The 27,406-nt window shown below is 43.5% G+C and overlaps 1 protein-coding gene across 1 annotated transcript in view; it reads left to right on the forward strand.

Annotated features, from left to right (window-relative positions):
• The window catches only part of ttc29 (tetratricopeptide repeat domain 29), a 283,106-nt gene that overhangs the window by 150,119 nt on the left and 105,581 nt on the right, over window positions 1-27,406 (forward strand). The window contains exons 7-8 of the mRNA XM_033021387.1: window positions 17,330-17,453; window positions 21,236-21,467. Of these exons, the coding sequence (XP_032877278.1) occupies window positions 17,330-17,453; window positions 21,236-21,467 (356 nt within the window). The remainder of the gene's footprint in view (window positions 1-17,329; window positions 17,454-21,235; window positions 21,468-27,406) is intronic.

A 27,406-nucleotide genomic window follows, 5' to 3' on the forward strand; every position in this document is an offset into this window, starting at 1 on the left:
TACCAAGATACTGTGAAAGGCTATACAAACAGATATGATAATATCATACATAATTACAATTAAGTCAAACTCACGTACAATAGATAGAGCAAAGGACAAGATACAGATTGCAGAATATAGTTCTCAGCATTGTAGCACATCAGTTCCTTAGCCAAAATCCAATATCTACAATGGAGTAAATGTGAATTGGACACTACCCTAGCATATGGAAAGATCGTTCAAAAACCTGGCAACAGAGAGGAAGAAGTTGTTACTGACTCTGCTGGTGCAAGGAGAAGAAGGAGTAACAAGTCGGCTGTCTTTCCGAGCCGGCATGAAGTGTAGATGGAATGGTGGGAGGTCTGGACTGTGATGGATTGGGCTACATCTATAAGTACGTGTGACACGTTTAAACAAGATGTTGAAGAAGGTGTATGGCATGCTTGCCTTCATTAAGCAGTGCTCAGAGTAGAAAAATTAGGATGTCACGTTACAGGTGGCTGGATGTTGGTAAGACTGCACCTGGGTCAGCACTTGGTCTGGTAAATTATAAAATCGTGAGGGATTTAAAAAAATAGTTGGTCTCGTTTTAAAGGGGCCCATGGGGCACGTTTTTTACACAGGTGGTGGTGGCTATATGAACTCAGCTGCTAGATGAAGTGGTAGAGGCGAGTATAATCATAGCGTTTAAAAGGCATTTGACAGCTTCATGGATAGGAAAGGTTTAGAGAAATTGGTATCGATGGTGGGAGGTCTGGTCTATCTGATGGGAGAGGCTGCATCTACAACTGTAATTTCTTGCAGTCTTGAGCATAGCTGTTCCCAAACCAAGCTGTAATGCAACCCCATAGTATACTTTCTATGGTGCATCTTTCAGACTTCATTTAAAACTGTAGAGAAACAGCGTGGAAACAGCCCCTTCAACCCACCGTTTCACACTGACCAGCGATCACCCTGTATACTAACACTGCACATTAGTGGCAATTTACAATTCTACCGAAGCCAATTAATCTACAAACCAATCCACATCTTTGGAGTGTAGGAGGAAAGAAAAGCACCCGGAGAAAACCCATGTGGTCACAGAGAGAATGTACAATTAGATTAGATTAGATTCAATTTTATAGTCATTGCACTTTTCAGTGCAACGAAATGGTTTAGCCTGCAGTCATAACATAGAATAAATAACAAAACACACACTCAACACAGTTTAACATCCACCACAGTAGCACCTCCTCACTGTGATGGAAGGCAAAAAGTCCCAAAGTCATTGTCTCTTCCCTCCTTGCTCTCCCTCTGCGCTGAGGCAATCCAGGCCTCCAATGTTGTGACCCCGCCGGGTGATGGTAAGCAAGTCCCACGGCTGAATCCGAGCTCCGCAAATGGGCCGGTTCAAACTCTGTGGCCCGGGGTGGTCGAAGCTGCCGAAGCTGCCGCCCTCCAGTCCAGCGGACGCAGCTGTTGTTGCGGGAGCTCCGGAAAAACAGGTCAACAACCTGTGATCTGCAAGCTCCCGACGATGTTGTCTACTGGCACGCGGCCAAGCCTCCGAGGCTCCAAAGTTGGGTCGGAAGTCGGGTCGCAACGCCACCACAGCCCTGAAGTCGGCCAGCCTCGCGTTGGTAAGTCCTGGCTGGCTCTGCCTCTGGAGCCTCGAGGTCGGCCCCAGTTGGAGGCCGCCAGTTCCGCGATAGGCCTCAGCGCAGATGGAGACGGAGACGGGGGATACGGCAAGAAAGGTCACATCCCCCCCTGAAGGAAGAGTCAAAAAACATGTTTCACCCACCCCCCACACATACACAACTAAATAAACTGAAATAAACTGTAACAACGGGACAAAAGAAAACAAAAAAAGAAAAGACAAACGGACTGCAGGCGAGCCGCAGCTGCAAGGCAGCGCCCATAGTCAGGATCAAACCCGGGTGTCTGGCACTGTAAGGCAGCAGGTCTATATCGCTGCACCAAGTTTAAAACGATTAGAAGTATTTTAAGAGTCATTGGAGACATTCTGAATTTTCTCAGTCACCTCAGGAAGCAAAGGCATTGGTGTGCTTTTTTGACAATACAATACAATACCTTTTATTTGTCATTTGAACCTCACATGAGGTTCAAACGAAATTTGGTTTCTGCAGCCATACAAGAAAAGAACCAAGACACACACCAACACAATTCACACAAACATCCATCACAGTGAGTCTCCTCCTCACTGTGATGGAAGGCAAAGTCGAGGTTAAAGGCCCCAGCGGGCGGCCTGCTGCAGTAATGTGGTTGGTCCACTATTGATCATTGGTAATATGAAGGGCAAGGAACTTGAAGCTCTCAGTCATTTCCACTTCAACACCATTGATGCTGAATGGGGCATGTACAACACCATTCTTCCTGAAGTCGATAATTAGCTCCTTCGTCTTACTGACATTGATGGAAAGATTATTATCCTGACACCATGTTACGAAGTTCTCTATCTCTTTCCTATTCTCCATCTCATCATTGTCAGTGACCCGGCCCACCACAGCGGTGTCATTTGCAAACTTGTAGATGGAGTTAGAGCTGAAATTTGCCATATAGTCGTGAGTATATGGGGAGTATTGTCGGGGCCTGACATACATTCGGTGGAATTCTCTGCCTCAGAAGGCAGTGGAGGCCAATTCACTGGATATTTTCAAGAGAGAGTTAGATTTAGCTCTTAGGGCTAAAGGAATCAAGGGATATGGGGGGGAGGGGGGGGGGAAGCAGGAACGGGGTACTGATTTTAGATGATTAGCCTTGATCATATTGATTGGTGGTGCTGACTTGAATGGCCTACTCCTGCACCTATTTTTTTTTTCTCCAGCATTTTTGTCTACCTTCGATTTTCCAGAATCTGCAGTTCCTTCTTAAACGCAGATATAATTTAACTCAGTGTAAAGTGATGCACTTTGGAAAATTAAACTAGGCAGAATTGGAGTGTTACTGAACAGAGACCTAGGGGTACAAGTACTGTACATAGTTCCCTGAGAGTAGCGACACAGGCCATTGAAGAAGGCGTTTGGCATGCTTGCCTTAATCAGCCAGTGCTGTGAGTCAAAACCTGGGGATGTCATGTTACAGGTGACTAGATGTTGGTGAGACCGCACCTGGAATATTGTATGCAGTTCTGGTCACCATACTATAGGAAGTATGTGATTAAATTAGAAAAGAATCATAAGGATGTTGCTGGAATTGGAGTGCTTGGGTTATAAAGAGAGACTGGAGCAAAGGAGGCTGAGGAGCGACCCATATCGAGCTTTATGATAGAATGAGAAACTCAGTGAAGAGAAAGGGTCACAGTCTTTTTCCATGGGTAGGGGAGTCTAAAACTAGAGGGAATTTGTTTAAGATAAGAGGGGAAAGATTTAAACGGCACCTATGGGACAAGCTTCTGTCCAAAGATGGTGTCATGTACATGAAATGAAATTCTGGAAGATGTGGAGGAGGCTAGTACAATCATAACATTTTAAAGGTATTTGACAGCTTCATGGATAGGAAAGGTTCAGAGAGGATATTGGAGGGAATTGTGTGTTTCACCTGTACCAAAAATGTGACTTTCATGTGGGGATCAGTTCAATTACAACTCTGATTGGGATAGCACACAAAAATGTTGTAGAGCAGTGACGAGTTTCTCAAACAAGTCAGTTTATTCAAGGCTTTGCCAGAATATATTGGGGGAAATTCTAAGAGAACCTAAAGTGTTTCACTGATTCACAGCACCTACAGGCTTCTTATACTCTGGAACACAATAGTTACATGCAGGTTTCACATTTTTGAAATAATTAGTCAGTGATCAATGTATCTTTGTAGTCTTTCATCTTGTTTTTATCCCCCAGAGTTTACTTTAACTTTCTGTTCCTTATTTAGTTTGGTTTAGTTTAAAGATACAGCTCGGAAACAGGCCCTTCGGCCCACCAGGTCTGCGCCGACCAGCGATCCCCGCACATTAACACTATCCTACACATGCTAGGGACAATTGACATTTATACCAAGCCAATTTACCTACATACTATTTACAAAACCATTCTCCCATTCTCCATTCTCCCAATGGGTGTCAAAAGGTTACTTCTCTTATCTCATGATCAGTTTTATTACCCTCTGCCTGGTTTACAACCTCCTGTGTTTATCTTTACCCCAGCTAGCTTTGCCAAGCTTGTAATGTAAACACTTCCTAAATCTATTTATTGCCTTTCATAATATGACTTTTAAGTTACCTTCACCATGTTGGTCTCTTTTCTTGGATTCAAACATATTACGAATTTGCCCAATTTTCTTATAATTTCCACAGTTTCCTTTACCAAAGATATTAGCCAAATGCAGACAAATGGAACTGGCACAGAAAGGTACCTTGGTCAGTATGAAGAGTTGAACCAAAAGGCTTTTTTCTGTGCTGTCACTCTATGACATTCAAGATTCAAGAGAGTTTATTGTCATGTGTCCCAGATAGGACAATGAAATTCATGCATTGCTTCAGCACAACAGAATATAATAGGCATAAATAAGTACAGAGCAGATCAGTGTGACCATATACCATTGAATATATATACACACATAAATAAGCAGATAAAGATAAAGTGCAATGGGCTATTAATGTTCAGAGTTTTGTTTGAGTTGAGTTTAATAGCCTGATGGCTGCGGGGAAGCAGCTATTCCTGAACCTGGATGTTGCAGATTTCAGGCTCCTGTACCTTCTACCTGAAGGCAGCGGGGAGATGAGTGAGTGGCCAGGATGGTGTGGATCCTTGATGATGCTGGCAGCCTTTTTGCGGAAGCGACTACGATAGATCCCCTCGATGGTAGGGAGGTCAGAGCCAATGATGGACTGGGCAGTGTTAACAACTTTTTGCAGTCTTTTCTGCTTCTGGGCGCTCAAGTTGCCAAACCAAGCCACGATGCAACCGGTCAGCATGCTCTCTACTGTACACCTGTAGAGGTTTGAGAGAGTCCTCCTTGACATACCGACCCTCTGTAATCTTCTCAGGAAGCTTTCTTTATAATTGCATCAGTGTTCTCGGACCAGGAGAGATCTTCAGAGATATGCACGTCCAGGAATTTGAAGCTCTTGACCCTCTCCACCATCGACCCGTTAATATAAACGGGACTATGGGTCCCCATCCTACTCCTTCCAAAGTCCACAATCAGTTCCTTGGTTTTGCTGGTGTTGAGAGCCAGGTTATTGTGCTGGCACCATTTGGTCAAATGGTCGATCTCACTTCTGTACTCTGACTCATCTCCATCAGTGATACGCCCCACAACAGTGGTGTCATAAGCGAACTTGATGATGGAGTTTGCACTATGACCGGCTACTCAGTCATGAGTATAGAGTGATTACAGAAGGGGGCTGAGCACGCAGCCTTAAGGTGCTCCTGTGCTGATTGTTATCAAGGCTGACACATTTCTACCAATACGGACAGACTGTGGTCTGTGAATGAGGAAGTCAAGGATCCAATTGCAGAGGGATGCGCAGAGACCCAGTTCTGCGAGTTTGGTAACCAGCTTGGAGGAGATGATTGTATTAAATGCCGAGCTGTAGTCAATGAATAACAGCCTGACATATGAGTTTTTGTTGTCCAAGTGGTCCAGAGCGGAGTGGAGAGCCAGCGAGATCACATCCACCGTTGATCTGTTGTGGCGGTAAGTGAATTGCAGTGGGTCCAGGTTTTTGTCGAGGTAGGAGTTGATTTGCGCCATGATCAACCTCTCAAATCACTTCATCACCACTGACGTTAGTGCCACTGGTTGATAGTAATTGAGGCACGTCACCTTGCTCTTCTTGGGCACCGGTATAATTGATGCCCTTTTAAAGCAAGTGGGAACCTCAGACCTCAGAAGTGAGAGGTTGAAAATGTCCGTAAAAACTACAGCCAGCTGGTCCGCACAGGTTTTTAGAACACGACCGGGTATGCAACCAGGTCCAGGCGCTTTCCGAGGGTTCACCCCTCTGAAGGATTTTCTCACGTCGATCACTGTGACCGTGACCGAGATACCATCACAGCGAATGGGGGCTCGAGAAGACACATCAGTGTTCTCCCTATCAAAGCGTGCGTAAAACGCATTGAGCTCGTCAGGGAGTGATGTTTCGCTGACATGAAACTTAATGGGTCTCTCCCACTTTGGCGATTTTTCAGCGGAATGCCTGCGACTGTCAAATTGCCGGCAGTCGCCTGAAAAACCAGGAACTGGAATGGCGACTGTCAGAGTGGAACACAAATGCACACACACACACATCGCTTCCTTCACCAACCTGTGTGAATTTTTTTAGACAGCGCTCCCCCCGCTTGCCCTGTCTAAAAAATTCACACGGTGCAAAGCCAAGGTGATACAGACACACACCGCGATGAACAGGAAGGTTGGTGCTGTAAAAAGACGGCTAATGCACAGTGTACGGTAAGTCCTTTCAATTAGGGGGAGAGGAGGGAGAAGGGGGGAGAAGGAGTGGAGACAACTTTTAAGAAGCCAGAGATACACAGCTGTGAAGCTCGGCGGACATTTAACATTACCGATTGGTTATCCTTAATTCTGAAAACTACTGCTTACGTTTTGTTCCCCCAATGAGCCTATAAAATTCATCGGTCAGCACCGGCTCCAACCTACGTGAACCTCTGAGAACCTTCGACCTCCTGGCAACCCATTAGGACCTCCTGCCGACCCACCTACGGCACGAGAATTCTCGCTACTCTCCATGGTGGTTTCATTCTAGTCGCCGCTAATTTTTCAACATGTTGCCTAAGTGCGACAGGCCCATTACTATTATTTTCCAAGCTGCTGCCTGACTTACTGAATGTTTACACAAGGTTCTCCCCTTTTATTGATATTTTAAACACCTTGATCACATCAGTTGATTGTAGGGTATCTTTTGTACAGAAAGATATTCAAGGCACAACTCTGAAACCTGTCCCCTATCCTTTGATTCTGGTAAATATATGGTTTGACCTTACCAAGGGCATTATATCCTTCCTGGGGTTTGGTGTCTAAAAGGGAACGTAGCTGGTGTTGGACCAAAGTTCTAAAACATAACTTCCATGTATTTGTAATGTAACTAACTTTAATTAAAAGCCAAGATACCATTCAACATTTTTAATTGTATTTCCTCAATACATGGGTTAAGGCTTTCTTTCATTTGCTCACTAAGAAACTATGAATGGCAGGTATTTTTAGCTAACAAAATGCTCTTTTAAACAAAATACATTTCTTATTTGTGCTTATGCACAAACAGACTGATTCCACCAAGCTCTACACTAATTATATAACAGGGAGTCACATGCAAGTTACTAACCAGTATTATGTTACACCTCCCTAAAAGAAAATCACACGCAACTGCCCCATCTCTGTGTACTTTGGCCACATATTGTCCATGAAGATCAGGTGCTACATCTGTTCATTTCCTTTCTCATGATCTCAAATGATGCATGAATTAGTACATTTCTACTCACCACCACTTTTTGGTATGTGTGGCGTTGCTCTGGTATAAGTTTCATCTTCTCTATTTTTGCAAAACTTAACAGTGGCAGTTGTTTGGCAGCAGTGTGCATGTTTTATTTTGGCCATCTCCAGTGGATTTCTCTAAATGTTACATATTTTGTCACCTTGTTCCATGAACAGCATCTACTTATTTACCCATGAATGCTTGCATTAGAACATTCTTCATGATTCTTCTGTGATATATCTTTATCAGTGGCATGCTGCTTTCAATAAAGGTGTGATATTTTACAGTTTACAATTACAAACTGAATGAATGAATGAATGAATGAATGAATGAATGAATGAATGAATGAATGAATGAATGAATGAAACTTTATTGTCATTCAGATATACACCTAGACACAGTGCACCTTGAACGAAATTTCGTTGCATTTGACTCTCCAATCAGGTAAATAGTAAAAGTAAAAGTGCTAGGTGCGTCCATAAAAATGCCTCATGTGCATGGTTCTGTAAAATAAATATATATAAAAAGTTTTTAAAAAGTGTCGATATTTAAAAAGTTCTAGCCTCGGTTTTGTTGATTGTTCAGTAATCTTATGGCGTGGGGGATGAAGCTGTTGCAGAACCTGGTTGTCCCGCTCTTCATGCTGCGGTACCTCCTCCCAGAGTTAAGCAGTATAAACAGTCCAAATTGTGGGTGTGTGGGGGCTCTGGTAATGCCCTTAGCTCTAATCAGACAGCGCTTGTACCCCATGCCCATGATGGAAGGAAGAGAAGTCCCAATGATTTTTTCCGCTGTCCTCACCACTCTCTGAAGGCACTTCCAGTCCGCAGCTGTACAGCTGCCGCACCACGTAGAGATGCAGCTGGTCATGACCGACTCAATTGTGCTTCTGTAGAAAGTGGCGAGGATGGGAGGGTGGAGGTGTAAACTTCTCAACCTGCGGAGGAAGTACAACCGCTGCTGTGCCCGTTTTGCCAGAGATGTAATGTTTGTGGACCAGTTTAAGGTGTCCGTTATATGCACCCCCAGGAACTTGATCCTTTTCACCTGCTCCACTGCTGAGTTGTTGATGCAAAGTGGAGTGTGACTGGGCTGAATTTTCCTTCTGAAATCGACGACAATCTCCTTGGTTTTGTTCACATTTAGGAGAAGGTTGTTCCTGCTGCACCAGCTCACGAGCTGTTCCACCTCCTCTCTATATGCCTGGTCGTCGTTATTGCGGATGAGGCCCACTACTGTTGTGTCATCCGCGTATTTGATGATATGGTTAGTAGTGGACCTGGCGACACAGTCATGTGTCATCAATGTGAAGAGCAGCGGACTCAGGACACAGCCCTGAGGGGATCCGGTGCTCAGTGTGATGACCGAGGAGGTGTTCTTCCCCACCCGCACAGACTGGGGTCTTTCAGAAAGGAAATCCAGGATCCAGTTGCATAGTATGGTATTGAAACCTAGGGGTGCCAGTTTGCTCACCAGATGCTGGGGGATTATCGTGTTAAATGCTGAGCTGAAATCAACAAACAGCATCCGCACGTGGGTGTTTCTCTCCTCTAGGTGTTGTAGGCTCAGGTGGACTACAGAGGAAATAGCATCCTCTGTGGAGCGGTTCGGGCGATAAGCAAACTGGAACGGGTCAAAACTGGAGGGGAGTTTAGAGACCATGTGCTGCTTAATAAGCCTCTCAAAGCACTTCATTATTATTGGTGTGAGTGCTACGGGGCGGTAATCATTCAGGCAGGTTATTGTAGACTTTTTGGGAACTGGTATGATGGTGGCTGTCTTGAAACATGATGGAACAATGGCCTGGTTCAGGGAGATGTTAAAAATGTCTGTCAGAACCAGAGCCAGCTGGTCGGCACATCCCCTAAGCAGACGCCCCGGTATGTTATCCGGTCCGGCTGCCTTTCACTGGTCAATACCCTCCAGGATTTTGCGGACTTCAGCAGTTTCAAAAGACAGTGTCTGTTCTCCTGGTTGAGGCTCTAATTTCCTCATTGTAGTGGTGTTCAGTGCCTCAAACCTGCCGAAATGATTATTTAGTTCATTTAGAAAGTCTGTGTCATCCTTACAAGACATCTGAGGGGCCTTGTAGTTTGTTATGGCCCGGATGCCTTCCCACATGTTCCTGGTGTTGGTATCATCCTGGAAGAAACCCTGGATTTTCTGTTCGTGGGCGCGCTTTGCTTTCCTAATTTCGCGGTTAAGGTTGGCTCTCGCTGTTCTCAGAGCTCCCAAATCACCAGATTTAAAAGCCGCATTTCGTGCTTTCAGCATGGCACGCACCTCTGCAGTAATCCAAGGTTTGTGGTTGGCCCGGGTTGTGATGTTCCTGATGACAGTGACGTCCTCCATGCACTTCTGTATGTAGCCCGACACTGACATGGCATACTCATCCACATTGATGTTTTCGTTATGAGTGGCTGCTGTCCTGAACATGTCCCAGTCCGTGCACTCAAAGCAGTCCTGGAGTGCTTCTGTAGCTCCCTCAGACCAGACTCTAACCTGCTTCACAGTGGGTTTCTCTCTGATCAGCAGGGGCTTATAGGCTGGGATGAGCATTACAGAGAGGTGGTCAGAGGAGCCGAGGTGAGGCCGGGGTACTGCTCTGAAAGCCTGCTTGATGTTACTGTAGACCCGGTCCAGCGTATTCTCTCCACGTGTAGCAAAGTCCACATATTGATGGAAATGAGGGAGGACAGTCTTCATGTTGGCCTGGTTAAAGTCCCCAGCAACAATGACAACGCCCTCTGGATGATTTCTTTGCAGCTCACTGATGGAACGGTAGAGAATACGCAGAGCCTCCTTAGTGTTGGCCGCGGGGGGGATGTATACAGCAGTAATGCTAACCACAGTAAACTCCCGTGGCAGATAGAATGGCCTGCATTTCACAGTCAAAAACTCTATGTCCGGAGAGCAGTGGCTGGAAACAGCGGTAGCATTATTACACCAGCTGTTGTTTGTGTAGATGCACACACCCCCACCCCGGGATTTACCAGTCAAAACAGTGTCCCTGTCGAGCCGGAAAGTTGTTAGACCCCCTAAGCTAACACAATATTCTTAGTATCAAGAGCACATGATGAATTGATTCTAAGTGTGCCTCGAGACCAATGACTTTCTTCCTCAATGCATTGCTCCCTATTCATGTTGAAATTACATTGACTACCCTTATTCCAATTATACCCTTATTGGCACAGATACATGTAGCAGATATTCCTTCAACAGAATTGACGATGTTTAGCCTCAGATACATTGTGTATTCAGTTAGATATCTACATCTGGCTGTGTGTCTCTCGTGCACGGCTCATTTTATCCACTTCATGGACTTTCTATGCTGTTTTCATTCTGCACAGGTCATGGACTTGATTTCCCATATCATATTGTATAGTTTCTTCCCCATATGCAGGGTATTGTTTTCACAGCTGCTTCTGCTGGCATAATTGCCATTATACTTGCAATAAGTAAGCTGCCATGGCTGTATTTTCCATGTGCCACCTTTGCCTTGCACTTCATCTATTATCTATCAGCATTTCTAGACCAGCTTTGGATAGCGGCACAGCTTTGCACGTCTCCTTGCATTTTTCTAATTCTATCTCACCTGCTAGCTGTTGCCTAGAGCTGAACTCCGATGAGCAAATCCTTAGATTCTATAACACTACAACTATCTGTCATTTAAATGAACAACGTGCTTTCGTAACAAAAAAGCCTACAAGAAAAAAGTAAATGAGGTCAGTTACCACATGATTTTCCAACAGAAGCAAACTAGCTTTCATAAATTCCAAACACACAAAAATATAATAATAGCCAGAGAGTACAGTAGTTGTTCTTACGCTACAATACTTAAAATAGCGACGGTCCACATAACAATCATTGGCTGAATCATCTTCATGAACCAGTTTAGCCTGTGTGTTACTAGCTCGGCATTTCCAAGATTTTCATCCAACAATAGGAAAACAGATTAGGCATGTACTTCCTAGTCAGGATTAAATCGGGTAGTATGCCTGCTCTTTCCCTGCAGGTTCAGAGAAATGCTGTTGAAAAATCCTGTTGCAATGTGTGGTCCAGGGGTGGCAGAGTAAATTTGTAAGGTAATAAATAGAGTGCCAAACAAGTGGGGGGGGGGGGGGGGGTTCTGGAATTACTTTCTTTCTTGAATGGTTGTTAAAACTGTACTTATTTGGACAAATTTAAAACATTTCATGTGCTTAGTGAATGAAGGAAAGATTTTCAGTCAGGAATTGAATTGCCTATCACAGAATTTCCAAACACCAGCCTGTTCCTGTCATCACAATATTAATGTTACTTGATGGAACATTAGATAAAAGTCATGCCATTGAATGACATAGTGAAGTGGGGAGAATCTCACTTGATGAGGAGGTTGATGACACAAGTTGTTCACAAGTTTTATGGGGCTTATTAACCCAAATAGAAATCTTTGTCAGCTAGTGCTCTGCACAGTCATGGATTACTTTATTATGCGATGAACTGTGAATGGAGTCAAGAACTGTTGATTAATCACCAGATATCTCTCCTTCTAACCTTATGGAAGGAAGATTATAGACAAAACAACTGAAGGCAAGTGAGCTTAAACCATTTCCTAAGGAACATCAGGTGGGTGATTTCGTAAGCCTCAGCGGACCGAGCGTAAATGTTCAACAAAGTGGTCGCCAAGTCAACATTTGGTCTCACTGATGTAGAAGAGCTCCCATTGTGAACACCAGATGCAGTAGATGGGGTTAGACGAGGTACAAGTGAATCTCTGTATCACCTGAAAGGACTGTTGTGGTCCCTGGATGGAGTCAAGGAACGAGGTATAAGGACAGGTATTGCACTTTCTGCGGTTGTGGGGAAAAGTACCTTGGGAGGTGATGGTTTGGGTGAGATGGGACGAGTAAAGCAAAGAATTGCAGAGGGAGTGGTCTCTGCAGAAGGAACATAGACTCGGTGACCCTTTCACTGAACACTTACATTTGGTCCGCCGAGGTCTATGGAATCTCCTCGTTGCTAACCATTTCAACTCCCCTTCCCATTATCATACTGACCTTTCTGTCCTAGGCCTCCTCCATTGCCAGAGTGAGGCCACACACAAATTGAAGGAACTGCACCTCATATTTCGCTTGGGTAGCTTATAACTCATTGGTATTAATGTTGAATTCTCTAATTAAGTAACTTCCAGCAACACTCCTCTCCCCCCCTGGCCACCTTCCTCCATCCTAGTCATTTAACCAGTTCCACAATTCACCACATTGTATCCCTCTAGAGATCCATGCCTTCCCTAGCCACCAATTGAGATCATTTGTTGCCAGTCCTGATTTGTCCAGGTCTTTTCATGCCTTCAGCTCACAAGACCCCACCACCACACCACCTACTTTCAGTCTGAAGAAGGTTCCAAACCCGAAATGTCACCTATCCTTTTTCTCCAGAGATGCTGCCTGACCCACTGAGTTACTCCAGCTGGTATCAGGCAACTGAACTACCTTATCACAACCAGAGAGCAGTCCTGAACTACTATTTACCTCATTGGAGACCCTCGGACTATCTATGATCAGATTGTACTAGACGTTATTCACATTATTCCCTATATCATGTATTTGCACACTGCAAATGTCTCAATTGTAATCATGTATTGTCTTTCCGCTGACTGGTTAGCACACAACAAAAGCTTTTCACTGTACCTTGGTGCCCTTGACAATAAACCAAACTCATAAACTAAACTCAATGAAACTGTGGACAGATGCATCTGCATCATATAGATTACTGTTGACAAGGACAAGTGGTCATGCGCATCTTGCTAATCTCACTTCCTGTCACCTACCTGATTTTAGCAACTATTTTCTTTTTGGATAGTTACTATAAGTGATTTGTGATAACTCTTGTACTCTTAACGAAATATATTTTGAGCCCCTAACAACCTTGATGCTTCTAAATGGTACTCAGCAGGGAGGAGTATCTGAATCATCAATTGAGATGATGCGAATGATGGTAATCATGAGATCACTGGATGCCAAGTACTGCAATCCACCATTATTAATTATATTTGTCCTTGAGGTCTTCATTTACATTTGTTGTAACCACCACCATTCAAAACTATGTGCAGCAAATTTTTCAGAGTAGCAGATGATGGGGACCTGAAATAGAAATGGAGAATTCTTGAAAAGCTCTGCGTCAAGCAGCATCTATAGAAAGAAAATCAGTATATCTATTATTACTGACAATTTCCATATCCAGCCACCAACCCTTCCTCACTTTGCATTTTGTTGGAACCAGGGTGCTGAAGCAGTAATAACGCCTCCTGTAATCCTCACTCGGAGCCTCTCTAACACCAGCACACCCTTCCTCGGATATGGGGCCCAAAACTGCTCACAATATTCCAAATGTGTAGGAAGGATCTGCAGAAAGTGATTTACGCTGGAGATAGACACAAAATGCTGGAGTACCTCAGCGGGACAGGCAGCAGCTCTGGAGAGAAGGAATGGGTGATGTTTCGGGTTGAGACCCTTCTCGATGTCTCAACCCAAAACCTCACCCATTCCTTTTCTCTTATCCCGCTGAGTTACTCCAGCATTTGTGTCTATCTTCATAATATTCTAAATGTGGCCTGACCAGCGTCTTATAAAGACTCAGCATTACATCCTTGCTTTTATATTCTAGATCTGTCGATATGAATGCTAACATTGCATTTGTCTTCCTTATTACCAACTTGACCAGCAAGTTAACCTTTTGAGAATCCTGCACCACCATTCTCAAGTCGCTTTGCACCTCCTATTTCTGAATCCTCTCCCCATTTACAAAATAGTCTACATGTTTATTCCTTCTACCAAAATGCATAACCATACACTTTGCCATATTCTATTTGCCACTTATTTGTCCACTCCCCAACCTGTCCAAGTCCTACTGCAGTCTCCCTCACTGCAGAACTCAATCTATCCCTCCACCTATCTTCATATTCTGCAAAAACTTGGCCGCAACGCTATCTAAACTATCATCCAGATCGTTAACATATAATGTGAAAAGTAGCGGACCCAACACTGAACCCTCTGGAACACCACTAGTCACCAGTAGCCAACCAGAAAAGGCCCCCTTTATTGCCAATCTTTGCCTTCTGCCAGTCAACTAATCTTCAATCCATGCTAGTACTTCATCTCTAATACCATGGACTCCTATCTTGTTTAACAGCTTCATGTGCAGCATCTTATCAAAGGCCTTCTGGAAATGGATGGATTAATTTGGCTTGCTTACTTTTGATATAATATTCTTGGAATATTTAACATTATTTGATAATGACTCTGTGTACATGCACCTGTAAAGGAAAGGCTTAGCCTCACCTGCCTGGCATCTCAATCATGCTGCCTTTGGCATTCTCTCTTACACTCATTGAACCAGATAACTTGACAAACAGTATTTTGAGGAGTTGAGCTAGATAACGAATTTACAGATTGTGGTAGAATATAATTCTGTTGCTGTCGATGGCCTACTGTCCCTCTTTGGTCCCTAGTTTTTGAGCTGCACTATTTGTTTTGGATCTGGTCCATTTATTGCAGCAAAATTGCCATTATAACATGAGGAAATATCTTCTCATTGAAAGGAAATTGTCTCCTTACGTCTGGGGATGGCCTCCCCAAATTTCATGGCAGGTGCCTCTGTGACACATAGATACGGTAAATATGCACGCACTTGTTAACTTCAATCTCTATTCTTCCACAGTCCCTAGTTTCTCAACATTAGCACCCTTTCTTAGCCCTTGCTGTCTCCTCCCCTTCCTTAGCCCTCGAGCTGTCTCCTCCCATCCCCCAGCCCTCGGGCTCCTCCTCTTTTTTTTCCTTCCTTCTCCCTGCCACCCCCTATCAGTCTGAAGAAGGGTTTCGGCCCGAAACGTTACCTATTTCCTTCGCTCCATAGATGCTGCTGCACCCGCTGAGTTTCTCCAGCATTTTTGTGTACCTAAGATCATTGTGCATCTCCATTCATTCCATGGTTTATTGGTCACTTGCATTGACAAGATATGGGAGTAGGCTTACTACCAATAACATCTTGCTCCATTCAGCACAAAATATATGTTTGAGATATGTTTTTTCCTTATCACTTTGAGTTATTTCTGACTACTCTGTTCAGTCTATGAGGAGAGTGTAAAGGACCTTTTCACTGAGATTATTAACGCTTCCTGTGTTGCTCCTAATATTGCTCTTGTCACATTTTCAGATGCCTGATAACCAGGTGAACATGCTTGAAATTAAAATTGAAATGGCAATTGCTCAGCTACCTGAAAGTGAATCCAATGATCCCAAAACTTCCCGACTTAACCTGCTAGTTCCTTAGCAAATCTCTTAAACTTTCATCCAAATTTGTTCTTTTATCAAGCTGCGGGTTTAATTTCATACATTTGCTTTTATATAGAATATGCATGCTTTGATAAGGATGGGCTTTGCCTTTGACAAGAATGGGCTGGGATGCAGGGATAAACGGTACAGTCTCTAATGGGAAAATAATCTTATCTTTCCTGGATCTGAAATAAATCACCTCACGCAAGCCCAATGTTGAGGTTTTGCCACTTAAATAATCAAAAATGTTTGCAACTTCATGTTCATATATGCAATGCTACTATCTTTCCTAACTATTGTGATAAGTTGAGGGCCAAATTAAGAACAGATACTTGGAGAACACTACTATCCAGTCCTTATTTCTAATAAAACCAGAGGTGAGAAATCATTAAAAGAAAGTGACATAATTATAGGCTGAAAATTTAAGAGTATCGTCACCTTAAGGGCCTGTCTCACTTGACGATATGTTTGGCGACTGCCGGCATAATTGACTGACGTATCAGGTCAGCGGAAAATTTGCGGCGTGATGCGGCGGTGACGCAGTGTGATGACGTATGACGTGCGGTGTTTTTTCAAGTGTCGCATCATTTTTTTTTGTCGCCACTGGATTTTGAAATCTTTTGGCGACACTGATATGACGCCGGCATTTGCCGAAAAAATTGCCAAGTTGGACAGGCCCTTAAGGCTTGGAAAAGGCAATCGATAAACCGGCAAAGAAAATTCGAAGTTCAGCCATGAAGCTTCAAAGGAGTAAAGGAGACTCAATGTCTTACCCAGTTTTAGATGCTGAAGTTGAAATGGTTCAGCATTGGACAAAGGATCGGCATCGTGGCATTTTACAATAACATTCCCATACCCCAATAATGCAGCATGGCTACTAAGATATCGCCATAATCAACCATAACTGAATGTATCAGTCCTTTTTAATAAATGTTATAACATACAACACCATTTGTTCCAACAGTAGATTCAGTTCAATGCAAGAGCTTGTTTTGGTGCTGGCACCATCTTAACAATTGTCATTAATAATATAAAGTTGGTCATTAATCACCACAGCATTTCTTTCATGAAATGCTCTTGAAAATATGAGGAATTGCAAATAGGGCGACAAAGCAAGAATCAAATCAAAAAGGCATTTACATTAGAGCCTAAAAGGAAAATCTGCATCCACATTGATAAGAGAATTAAATTACCATTATATTTTATATATTTTTAAAATTTACGAATCCATCTTCGCATTAGCGTATATGTATAATGTCATTAACTCCATAGTTATACATTAATTATGATATCTTAATGTTACTGTGTTCTGAAACTCAATTGCAAGACAAATATAATTGCAAGTAAGTTCTCAATAGATTATAAAAGATGAAAAAGAAACTACTTACATTTTAGAACTTTTTTTAAGACCTCAGTACCCCCAATGAAGTATTTTGATCTGCGGTCATTTTATTAAGCTGGACTATATACATTATCATAGCCAACGGAAAGTGTTCCTGCTTGTTTTTAAATTATCTCAGTTTATTTTGGTACTTATCTATTCTCTTGTTTCTTGTATCTTACTCATTTAAAATCAATATCCTTATAATATTTCATTCTTCCACAGCACAGGAAATTCTTCTGAAGCTCTTGAATACCTGAAAACATTTTTGGGCCTGGCAGAGAAAAGCGGTGATAAATTGAGTTTGATCGATGCTTGCAGATTCCTTGGAATTATGTATAATAATCTAGTAGGTATCAGTTTGTATATATATTGATGGAAATTGGATCTCATCTAGAGTTGAATACCGGTAACAAGACCCAATTTAATGAGCATCATACCATTCATGGATACCTGAAAATCACCCATCCCCATATTAAGCCATGTTAAGGGTCCACAGCGGCTGCTTAAAACAAGAATCGGGTCTCTTAAATGTTTGAATTAAAGATTTACTAAGCCGGATCATGCTCGTCTCAATATTCACCCGGAGAGTTGTGAATCTGTGGAATTCTTTGCCACGGAAGTCAGTGGAGGCCAATTCACTGAATGTTTTCAAGAGAAAGTTAGATTTAGCTCTTAGGGCTAAAGGAATCAAAGGATATCGGGGAAAAGTAGGAACGAGGTACTGATTTTAGATGATCAGCCATGATCATATTGAATGACGATGCTGGCTCAAAGGGCCGAACGGCCTACTCATGCACCTATTTTTCTATGTTTCTATGCCCCGAGATGGTACCTCGCACTCTTATTGCTCTACTTGCAAATAGAGTGTAGAATTGATATAATGTTATCAAAGTACCTTTTAGAAGTGTGAACTGTATAGTAACCATATAATTTGTATACCTATCATTATAGGCCCTATTAGTAGTGCTGGGAGGAGCTGGCAACACTTCCTGCTGGTCAGAATGGTCTCCTTATACTGTGTAAGGTTTTGTTATTGGAATTGAAACCTACATGATCCATGATATTGTGTGCAATGTTGTCCAGCATGTTATTTAAAGACAAGAAGCATTTCCTGACTCTCTTTAGTCTGCAGTGACATGAGCATCTAATTCTGCCACTTCAATACCAATGCCTGAGCTCCTCAGCTGACCCCTGTGACATTCAGTTCCCCTGGCCAAGCTCCTGGGCAGAGAATCGTCACATGCAGAGGCCTCCTCTAATCTAAGTAAGGACATTATTCTGCTATGATCCTGCATGAAACTGGCACATTGACTGTACAATAGCATTTTTGTGCACACTTGCAGGATCACAAGAATTTCCATTACAATATGCCATAAGGTAAATTGCAACCTAGGGTAAAGGAATTATGTCGAAACATGGAAAGAATGAAGCAGACAAGATTTGCATTTGGAAATATCTAGATGTGAATAACTATTATTTTGAGTTGTTTAAGACCAGTGAGGGTATCAGAAAAGTAATAGATATATTAATTATTACAGAATATGCATTGGAAAAAGAATGGGTGAAATACAGAATATTGTGATCGCATCTTTCCGATATTTTCTAAAATAATCTTTGAAAATCACCCAGTTATGTTCATTTTATTCCAGCTTTTAAGAAAAAATATTTGCATGTCATAAAAGAATAACTTTCTGTTAGCAGTGGTTACCAGATTTTGGCTCTTTATGCTTTTTATTTATCTTTTTAGATGCTGACTGACCTGCTTTACATTTATATCATTTACAATAATCACTTAAGAATTGCGGTATTCATTTTTCTCTTTGTTATGATATTCACGTTAATTTGATATTGTCTTTGAGCTCTCTTTTGCATTCCCATTAAATTACCAGAATTAGACATAGAAATGTAGCAAATACATATACTTACACTATCCATGAATGTGGCGCTGAAGTAAAATATTTACATATGCATTTGAAGTCATTTTCTTAAGATTAGCAATGGTAAAAATAGATTATGGAATAAATAAAACGCTGTTTTCTGTGAACAATTTTCCTTGCCAATGTAAAATAGGATTTTTAGAGATTATTCCTGGGCCAATCATTGTCATGAATTGAATGAATACGTGGGCAGTAACCCCTGTCCCACTTACGTGCCCTTGACACGCTAATTACACGACCTCGTGGTCGCGTTGAGGCACGACGGCCCCGCGAAGGTCGCGCGCGATTTCTTGCGCTCGCACAGCCGTCTGGAGCGCGTGACATCAATTGAAGATGGACACAAAATGCAGTAGTAACTCAGCGGGACCGGCAGCACCTCTGGAGAGAAACAATGGGTGCTGTTTCGGGTCAAGACTCTTCTTCAGTCTGAAAGAAGGGTCTTGACCCGAAACGTCACCCATTGCTTCTCTCCAGAGATGCTGAGTTACTCCTGCATTTTGTGTCTATCTTCAATTTTCTTGGCCCCGTGTTGGGAGTAGAAGTGGGGGCGGATCCGGACCGCAACGGCCATGAGCCCCAGGCCGAGTTCGGCGATCGTTTGCCTGTTTCTGCTGCTGTTAGAGGTGAGACGTTGCATCGCACCAGGGTCTTGGGCCTGTCCCACTTTGGCCGTCATTTACGCGACAGGCCGTTGGCGCGCGAAGATTCCGTTCGCTACAAAAATTCGGAGCCCCGCGCGATGTCGCTCACAACTACATACCCCTCTGCGCTTCTCAGTGGGTCCGGCCCCGCGCGACCATATGATGCCCGTGCGCCACAACGCGATGACGAGGTCGCGTAATTTGTGTGCCAAGGACACGTAAGGGGGCCAGGCTTTAGAGTTTTTGTGAGTTCACTGCAAGTGCTGCTTCCTACTGGAAGTTCCCAATTGCAGAATTACTGCAGTAAAATGCCAGAAAATCGTTGAGGAATATACTATTACAGGCAGAGTTAGTTGCTTTTACTGCCAGCTGGAAGCATTAAAAGAAAATTGAGGGATGCTATGAGGTGAAAGGGAGTGAGAGTTTACAAATTGTAATCAAAATAGTTTTAGGAAAATAAAACTGTTCTGATTTCATCATTGCTCAGTAGACGTTGATTGGCAACAACAATGAATGATGTCAGTTGAGTGTTTCACTGAAACAATGTTTAAGGCTGAAGAACCACCTTTCACTTAAATGATCTATTTCACAAGTAGGACCTAATTTGCAAACATAACTAGAAAGGCATATGAGTTACAATTTTTTGACAATAGCAGTGACATTGACAATGACCTTGTCAAAAGCACTTTCCATCTCCTTTGAGCATACTTTGAGATATTACTTATGCAATATTACATGTATAATACCATACAAAAATGTGTGTGTGCCATGATTGTCTGTATTCTTTTCATCCTCAGCTTTCCTTCTCAAAGAGGATTTTTTTGGATTCTTTGAAAATATGTGCAAAAATGTATTATTTAAATGTAATGTTAAAATGTGAAGTTGGTTAGAAAATTCATTGATTATAAATTGTTTTGAAGTAATTGTGATGTGATCATTGCATACTTATACATTCTGACCAAGTAATATTTAAAGAAGACTACAAAATGTATCAAAATCACACAATAGTACTTGAGACTTTTTTTCAATATTTTAAGTTTGATAGATTTGTGGATTAGAGAAAAAATTTACACATGAGCAAAAGGAAACATATGGCAATACAGTGGGGAATGTTCTTAATTCTTAGTATTCTTTGCTAACATAATGAGAAGAGATGAAGAGATGTGAAAAGATCAACATACCATCATACTTCTCAGATTAGGTTCAATGCTATGCTTTGCACCTGCTCACGTTTCACTGTTGACTTAATATATGCCTTCATGCACAGCCTAGAATTTTAAATTGCAGCAATATTTTTTCACTTTAATGTATTTTACCAAGAGGTGAATTCCCAACACAGAAAGATTACTGATCTGTTTTTGTTGCTCAAGCAATGAGACACGGATTTTGTCATAACCTTTGTGATACCCAAGGGCATGTGTATTAAGAGGTAACCGCTGACTGCTCTGTTTTTATTCCATAATGCAAAAAATAGAGAGGTAAGTGGCATTTTCTAACTCAAAATCATCTTTGCCTCCCTGACCTTATTTGTCTGTAACATTTCATGACAGGGTCAGTATGATGTAGCCTGCGAGTATATTTGGCGAGGATATGAGATTGCAATGACCTTGGGTGATATCCATTTGGTAGAGATAATGCAAGTTCACCACGGAATCTACAAGGCTCACATGATGATGTCCTCATATTGTCACCACGTTGAGGCTGCTGGACATGTGCATCTTGAGCACTTGGTGACATGGAAGGATAGTAGATTAGACATGTTCAATGTCTCCAAAGCAGAAGGTAAGTGTTGATACAGAGCGTGTTAATGGATCTGCATTGTTAATGGATGGGTCATGATGTATTCACCTTAATTGTTTTTCACATCAATCATTGGTTTATTTCCTTACTTAATTTGATTTTGAGATTACATTCTTTCTATCGGGAAACATGGCTAGATGTTTGTAAACGTGATGCAGCTAATAGGCCATCCAGTGTGACTGATTACATGATTAATATGTTCATTGATATTAGCAGTTAGAACCCGTTTGCTTGAAAATGTCAAAGATAGACACAAAATGATGGAGTAACTCAGTGGGACAAGCAGCATCTCTGGAGAGAAGGAATAGGTGACGTTTCAGGTTGAGCCCCTTTTTCAGACTGAGCAGAGCAGCCGGTGGGTCAGTCTGAAGAAGGGTCTCGACCCAAAACGTCACCCATTCCTTCTCTCCCGAGATGCTGCCTGTCACGTTGAGTTACACCAGCATTTTTGTTCTCTTTGATTTAAACCAGCATCTGCAGTTCTTTCCTACACATTTTGCTTGAAAATGTATTTCTGCCATCACAGTAAAAGGCTGGATAAAATGATGGTTAGTCTCCTAATCATCTGGAGGGTGAGAAATCTTGTTCATCACCCATGCACGTTCCACACATATTTCCGCAGTTGCAGTGCCATAACCTTTCTACAAGCAGAGTGATCTATTAGTAGCAAGCATGCCTCAGGTGGCATATCAACTGTTTTTAAAGTGCTTCTGATATTTTTTAATATTTAAACAATTGACAGCACTAAAATTATTTTTTTAAACTAAGTTTACGTAAAAATATATCTTTATGTGTCTCAAAATAAATATTTTGAAATTAAGAAAGATAAAGAAATAAATCACAAAACTACATTCATCTTTACAATCAAGGTTGACGATCCCATTCAAATGAATGTGGTTACACTACATACACTAGCTATTCCTGATATAAAGCTCAGTCAGAAGTACTTTAAGACGTTGAAGCTCAAAGATTTGTGTTCCAGAACTGGACTCAAATTCTGATTCCAGCAGTGGAGCAAGTAAACAGATGCACCAGTATGTGACCTTTAATTTATCACTGACCTCTAAACTGCAATGTGTAAGCACATTTATCGGAATAGTATAGTACAGAGTAGCACTGACTCACACACTGCTGCGAGATAGTAGTTATTTATTGAACAGAACCGTCAGCTGAAGAACAGCACAAGTTGGTCCTTTAATGTCTGTTTAGGTCAGTGTAAACAAATGGAATAATCAAGAAACAAACAAGATGATTATGTGCACTTTGTTCTTTATTAACTTAAGGATAATGTTTTATTTTTTGTACTATTAACTATTATGAAAGGCATTTGACAACATTGGATGGAAGGTGAGAGTAAATTACATTTCCCTTGATTCCTTGTGCATTGTATTGCTCTTGGTTTATTGTTGCCATTCATACTGAGATACAGTGTAAAACTTTGTTTGCATGCTAACCAATCAATTCATACTATACATTAGAATAGAATAGAGAATAGAATAGAATAGCCTTTTATTGTCATCCAGACCGAAGTCTGAACGAAATTTAAGCAGTCATACATACAATACAATACAATAAAAAACAACAATAAACACATATTAACATCCACCACAGTGAGTCCACCCAACATCTCCTCACTGTGATGGAGGCAAAAGTCTTAGGGCTGCAGTCTCTTCCCTCCTCTTCTCCTTCTGCGCCGAGGCGATACCCCCCGGGCGATGTTAAAACCTGTCCTGCGGCTCAAACACCGCGGCCCGGGGTAGTCGAAGCTGCCGCTCACCAGACCTGCTGACGCAGCCGCTGGCCCGCGGCCGAACCCCCGGTCTCAGGCCACCGCCACCAGAACTGCCGTCCCAGCCCCCGGAGCATCGTTCCAGCCCCGAGCCGGATCGCCCTCACGTGAGTACTGCCACCGTCTCAGCCTCGCGCCAGGCCGCCGCTCCTCCCTCGCGCCAGGCCGCCCCGACTGGGCACCGCTCCTCCCTCGGGCTGGGCCGCCCCGACTGGGCGCCGCTCCTCCCTCGGGCTGGGCCGCCCCGACCGGGCACCGCTCCTCCCTCGGGCTGGGCCGCCCTGACCGGCGCACCCGCTCCTCCCTCGGGCTTGGGCCGCCCGACCGGGCGCCGCTCCTCCCTCGGGCTGGCGCCCGACCGGGCACGATCCTCCTCGCGCTGGGCCGCCCCGACCGGGGCACCGCTCCTCCCTCGGGCTGGGCCGCCCCGACCGGGCACACGCTCCTCCCTCGGGCTGGGCCGCCCCGGACCGGGCGCCGCTCCTCCCTCGGGCTGGGAACGCCGTACCTCCCCGAGCTCGGCCACTCCGACGGGAGCACCGTTCCTTCCTCGGGCCGGCCGTCACAGCCCCTCACGAAAGCCCTGTTCCAGCCCCGAGCCGGGCCGTCCTCACGGGAGCGAGCTCAGTGCGAGTCCTGGCGGGCTCTGCCTCCTGAGCCTCGAGGTCGCCAGCTCCGCCATTAGGCCTCAGCGCAGACGGAGGCAGAGAAGGGGAATACGACAAAGGGGGATGCTATAAATCATGCTATAAATCATGCTACAATCATGCTATAAACATGTACAACAGGTAGCGCAAAAATAAAAAATACCAGAATACAGAATATAGTGTCACATTGTTATAGTGTTGCAGCTGCAAAGAAGGTGCCTATTAACAAATTCCAAGGGCCGCAATTAGGTAGGACTAGACTAAATGTCACACAGGAGGCCTGGTCCCCCAACGCAACCCGTTCCCCCTGCGCAATATTCCATCACTCACCCATAGCCCCCAACTGCGCAGGTGTGGCTCATTTCCCTTCATCCCCCAGTACTCCCTCCCCCTCCTCTTCATCCTCACTCTTCTTTCCCCTCTACTACTCCCCTCCCCCAATCCCTCCCTCACCTCTCCCTCTCTCTCCTTTCCCCTACTCTCAATCCCTCCACTCCCCTCCCTACTCCCCTCTATCCCCCACTCCTCACTTCCCCCTATCCCCCCACTTTCCTTTCTCACCTCCCATCCCTCTCTCACATTCCCCACTCCCTACCTCCCCCACTCCTCTCCCACTCTTCCCTCTCCTCCCCCACTCCCCCTCCTCACCTCCCCCAATTTCCCCCCTCTCCATCCCTATCCCTCCTCTCCCTCAATCCCTCCCAATCTCCCTCCTCACCTCCCCAGGATCTCGAGGTTGCCGCTCCTTTCCTTCCTTGCGTGCCGAAGCAGCGGCTGCGGGGCTGTGGCTGCGGGGCTGCGGCTGTTGTGGCCGCAGGGAAGAGGAGACGCGTTGAAGCCTGGCCGCGGGGAAGCCGGGGAAGCCACACTGCAGGGAAGCCGGGGAATCCAGGCTGTGGGGAAGCCAGGGCGCGGGGAAGCGGGGCTACGGTGAAGGCGGGTCTCGGCGACGCCCCTTCCTGAGTGACAGGAGAGGAGACCAATCTGCTTAGCGGCGACTGAGAGCAATCTGCGCATGTGTGGTTTTTACGATTTTTAAACGTTAATAACTTTTACAATATATCATCAATCAGAACTAAACTTGTTACATTCGCAGCACAGGAGAACAGTGAGTTAGCTGGCGAAAGATCGTAGCACTATCGAGTTCTGTTTTTGCACAAATAGAAAAACCCTGCAAACCGGATGAGCACAAGATCAGAGTTTTAGTTATGTCTAGATAAATAGATTGATAGATAGATGGGACGTCAGGATTTAGGGGAAGACCATTGTCTGAATTCAGAAAGGAATAAGGTGGTCCTGAATCTAGTGGTATTGTTTTGGTGACTGTAGAAAGGGTTAATCCTCTATTTTTTTTAATGTGCTACTTTCTAAATATATATTCTTTAATATTATAACATGTATTTATTTCACTTACATTTTAAGAATGATGGTTAAGTACGATTTTCCAATGTAAATATTTGCTTTAAATCATTGATATGACAAGACGTGCAGAAAATCATTAAGACCTGAATGCTTTTTCTAAAGATATTTCAGGTGGTGCCATTTCAAAATGCTCTTGTTCTTAATGGTAATGGTTGAGACTTTGTTCTGTTCATGGTATGTACTATAGCCACAGATTGTGATGTCAAGATTCATGAGTATAGTTTACTTGGTGTCATCACAATCCTACTTAGTGTCTACCGGATGTCTGAAGAAGGGTCTCGACCCAAAAATTACCCATTCCTTCTCTCCAGAGATGCTGCCTGTCCCCGCTGAGTTACTCCAGCATTTTGTGTCCACCTTCGATTTAATACCAGCATCTGCAGTTCTTTCTTTCACATAGTAAATGAATGGTTGATTTCTGAACCATAAAGCTTGTGAAATATCACGTGAATCTGCACTAGAAACCATGCTTCTAGAAAGTAAAGCAGGGGACACATTGCTATTATTCTCAAGCAATGCTTCCACTAACGGAAATACTTTGGAAGAACTTTGCAGTACTTAGCTGGGTGGATTAACATGATTTGCAAATGAGAAATCCTGAATAATTTTAGGGAACATCCTTTCTGTCACCTATCAGGGGAGGAGTAAGGAGAAGTGCAGGGGAAATGAAAAGGAGGAAGTAGAACAGGAAGAGAAAGGAAAGACCATGGCAATGCAGTTCCTCTCCTCCTGAAATCTATGTGGTTAAGTAATTTATGTGCAAAACTAAAAATAACCACCATTGCCCATTCATCTTAAGTCCAAAAGTCCTTGCTAATGTCAGTTACAACTTGTATTTTCCAGCAAAACCAGCCAGTAAAGCATTGAGGGTTGGTGTCCAGTGCCATGATAACAACAAATTGAGTTTTCTTGCAGCAGGCTTAACTTATATGGTCACAGTCTGAGTTTAGATGGTGGCAATTCAAAAATTGTATAGAACAAGCTGCAGTAGGCCAGCATTCGCATCTTTAGCACAATTTATGTTGCAGTGGAAGCTAAGTTTTTATCCATTGGGTGCCACTTCATGCTAAGTTCCACAAGTATGTGAACAGCGATGTCTACCCATTCCCTTATTCCATGTTGATAAGGTAAATTCAAGATTCAGTGCAAGGTCTGGGCCAACTTCCTGTGTATTCTTATTTGGCCATTGACATTCTGATCTGAGTTGCCTTCATGAGACAAATGTTAGATTTATGTGCTAGTAGAGGGGAGAAGAGGGAGTGTCTGGAGTGAGACTCGTCCTTGATTATGCTGGTGGCCTTGCCGACTTCACACTAAGTGCAAATGGAGTCAATGAAAGGGAGATTAATTTGCGTGACGATCTGGTCTGCATCCACAATTCTCTGCAATTTCTCACAGCCTTGGATGGAGCTCCGAACAAGTTGTGATGCATCCTGATAAAATGTAGGTGAGAGTTGTTGGGGACGTGCCTGAATGGTGGCCGATTAGGAATAGGGGAGATGCAACGAGACCTGGGTGTCATGGTACACCAGTCATTGAAAGTAGGCATGCAAGTGCAGCAGGCAGTGAAGAAAGCGAATGGTATGTTAACATTCATAGCAAAAGGATTTGAGTATAAGAGCAGGGAGGTTCTACTGCAGTTGTACAGGGTCTTGGTGAGACCACACCTGGAGTATTGCATACAATTTTGGTCTCCTAATCTGAGGAAAGACATTCTTGCCATAGAGGGAGTACAGAGAAGGTTCACCAGACTGATTCCTGGGATGACAGGACTTTCATATGAAGAAAGACTGGATAGACTCGGCTTGTACTCGCTAGAATTTAGAAGATTGAGGGGGGATCTTATAGAAACTTACAAAATTCTTAAGGAGTTGGACAGGCTGGATGCAGGAAGATTATTCCCGATGTTAGGGAAGTCCAGAACAAGGGGTCACAGTTTAAGGATAAGGGGGAAGTCTTTTAGGACCGAGATGAGAAAATCATTTTTTACACAGAGAGTGGTGAATCTGTGGAATTCTCTGCCACAGTAGGTAGTTGCTGGTGGTATTTACTTCTTGGGACCT

This window comes from Amblyraja radiata, chromosome 1 (genome assembly GCF_010909765.2).
Source record: "Amblyraja radiata isolate CabotCenter1 chromosome 1, sAmbRad1.1.pri, whole genome shotgun sequence".
Classification (NCBI taxonomy): domain Eukaryota; kingdom Metazoa; phylum Chordata; class Chondrichthyes; order Rajiformes; family Rajidae; genus Amblyraja; species Amblyraja radiata.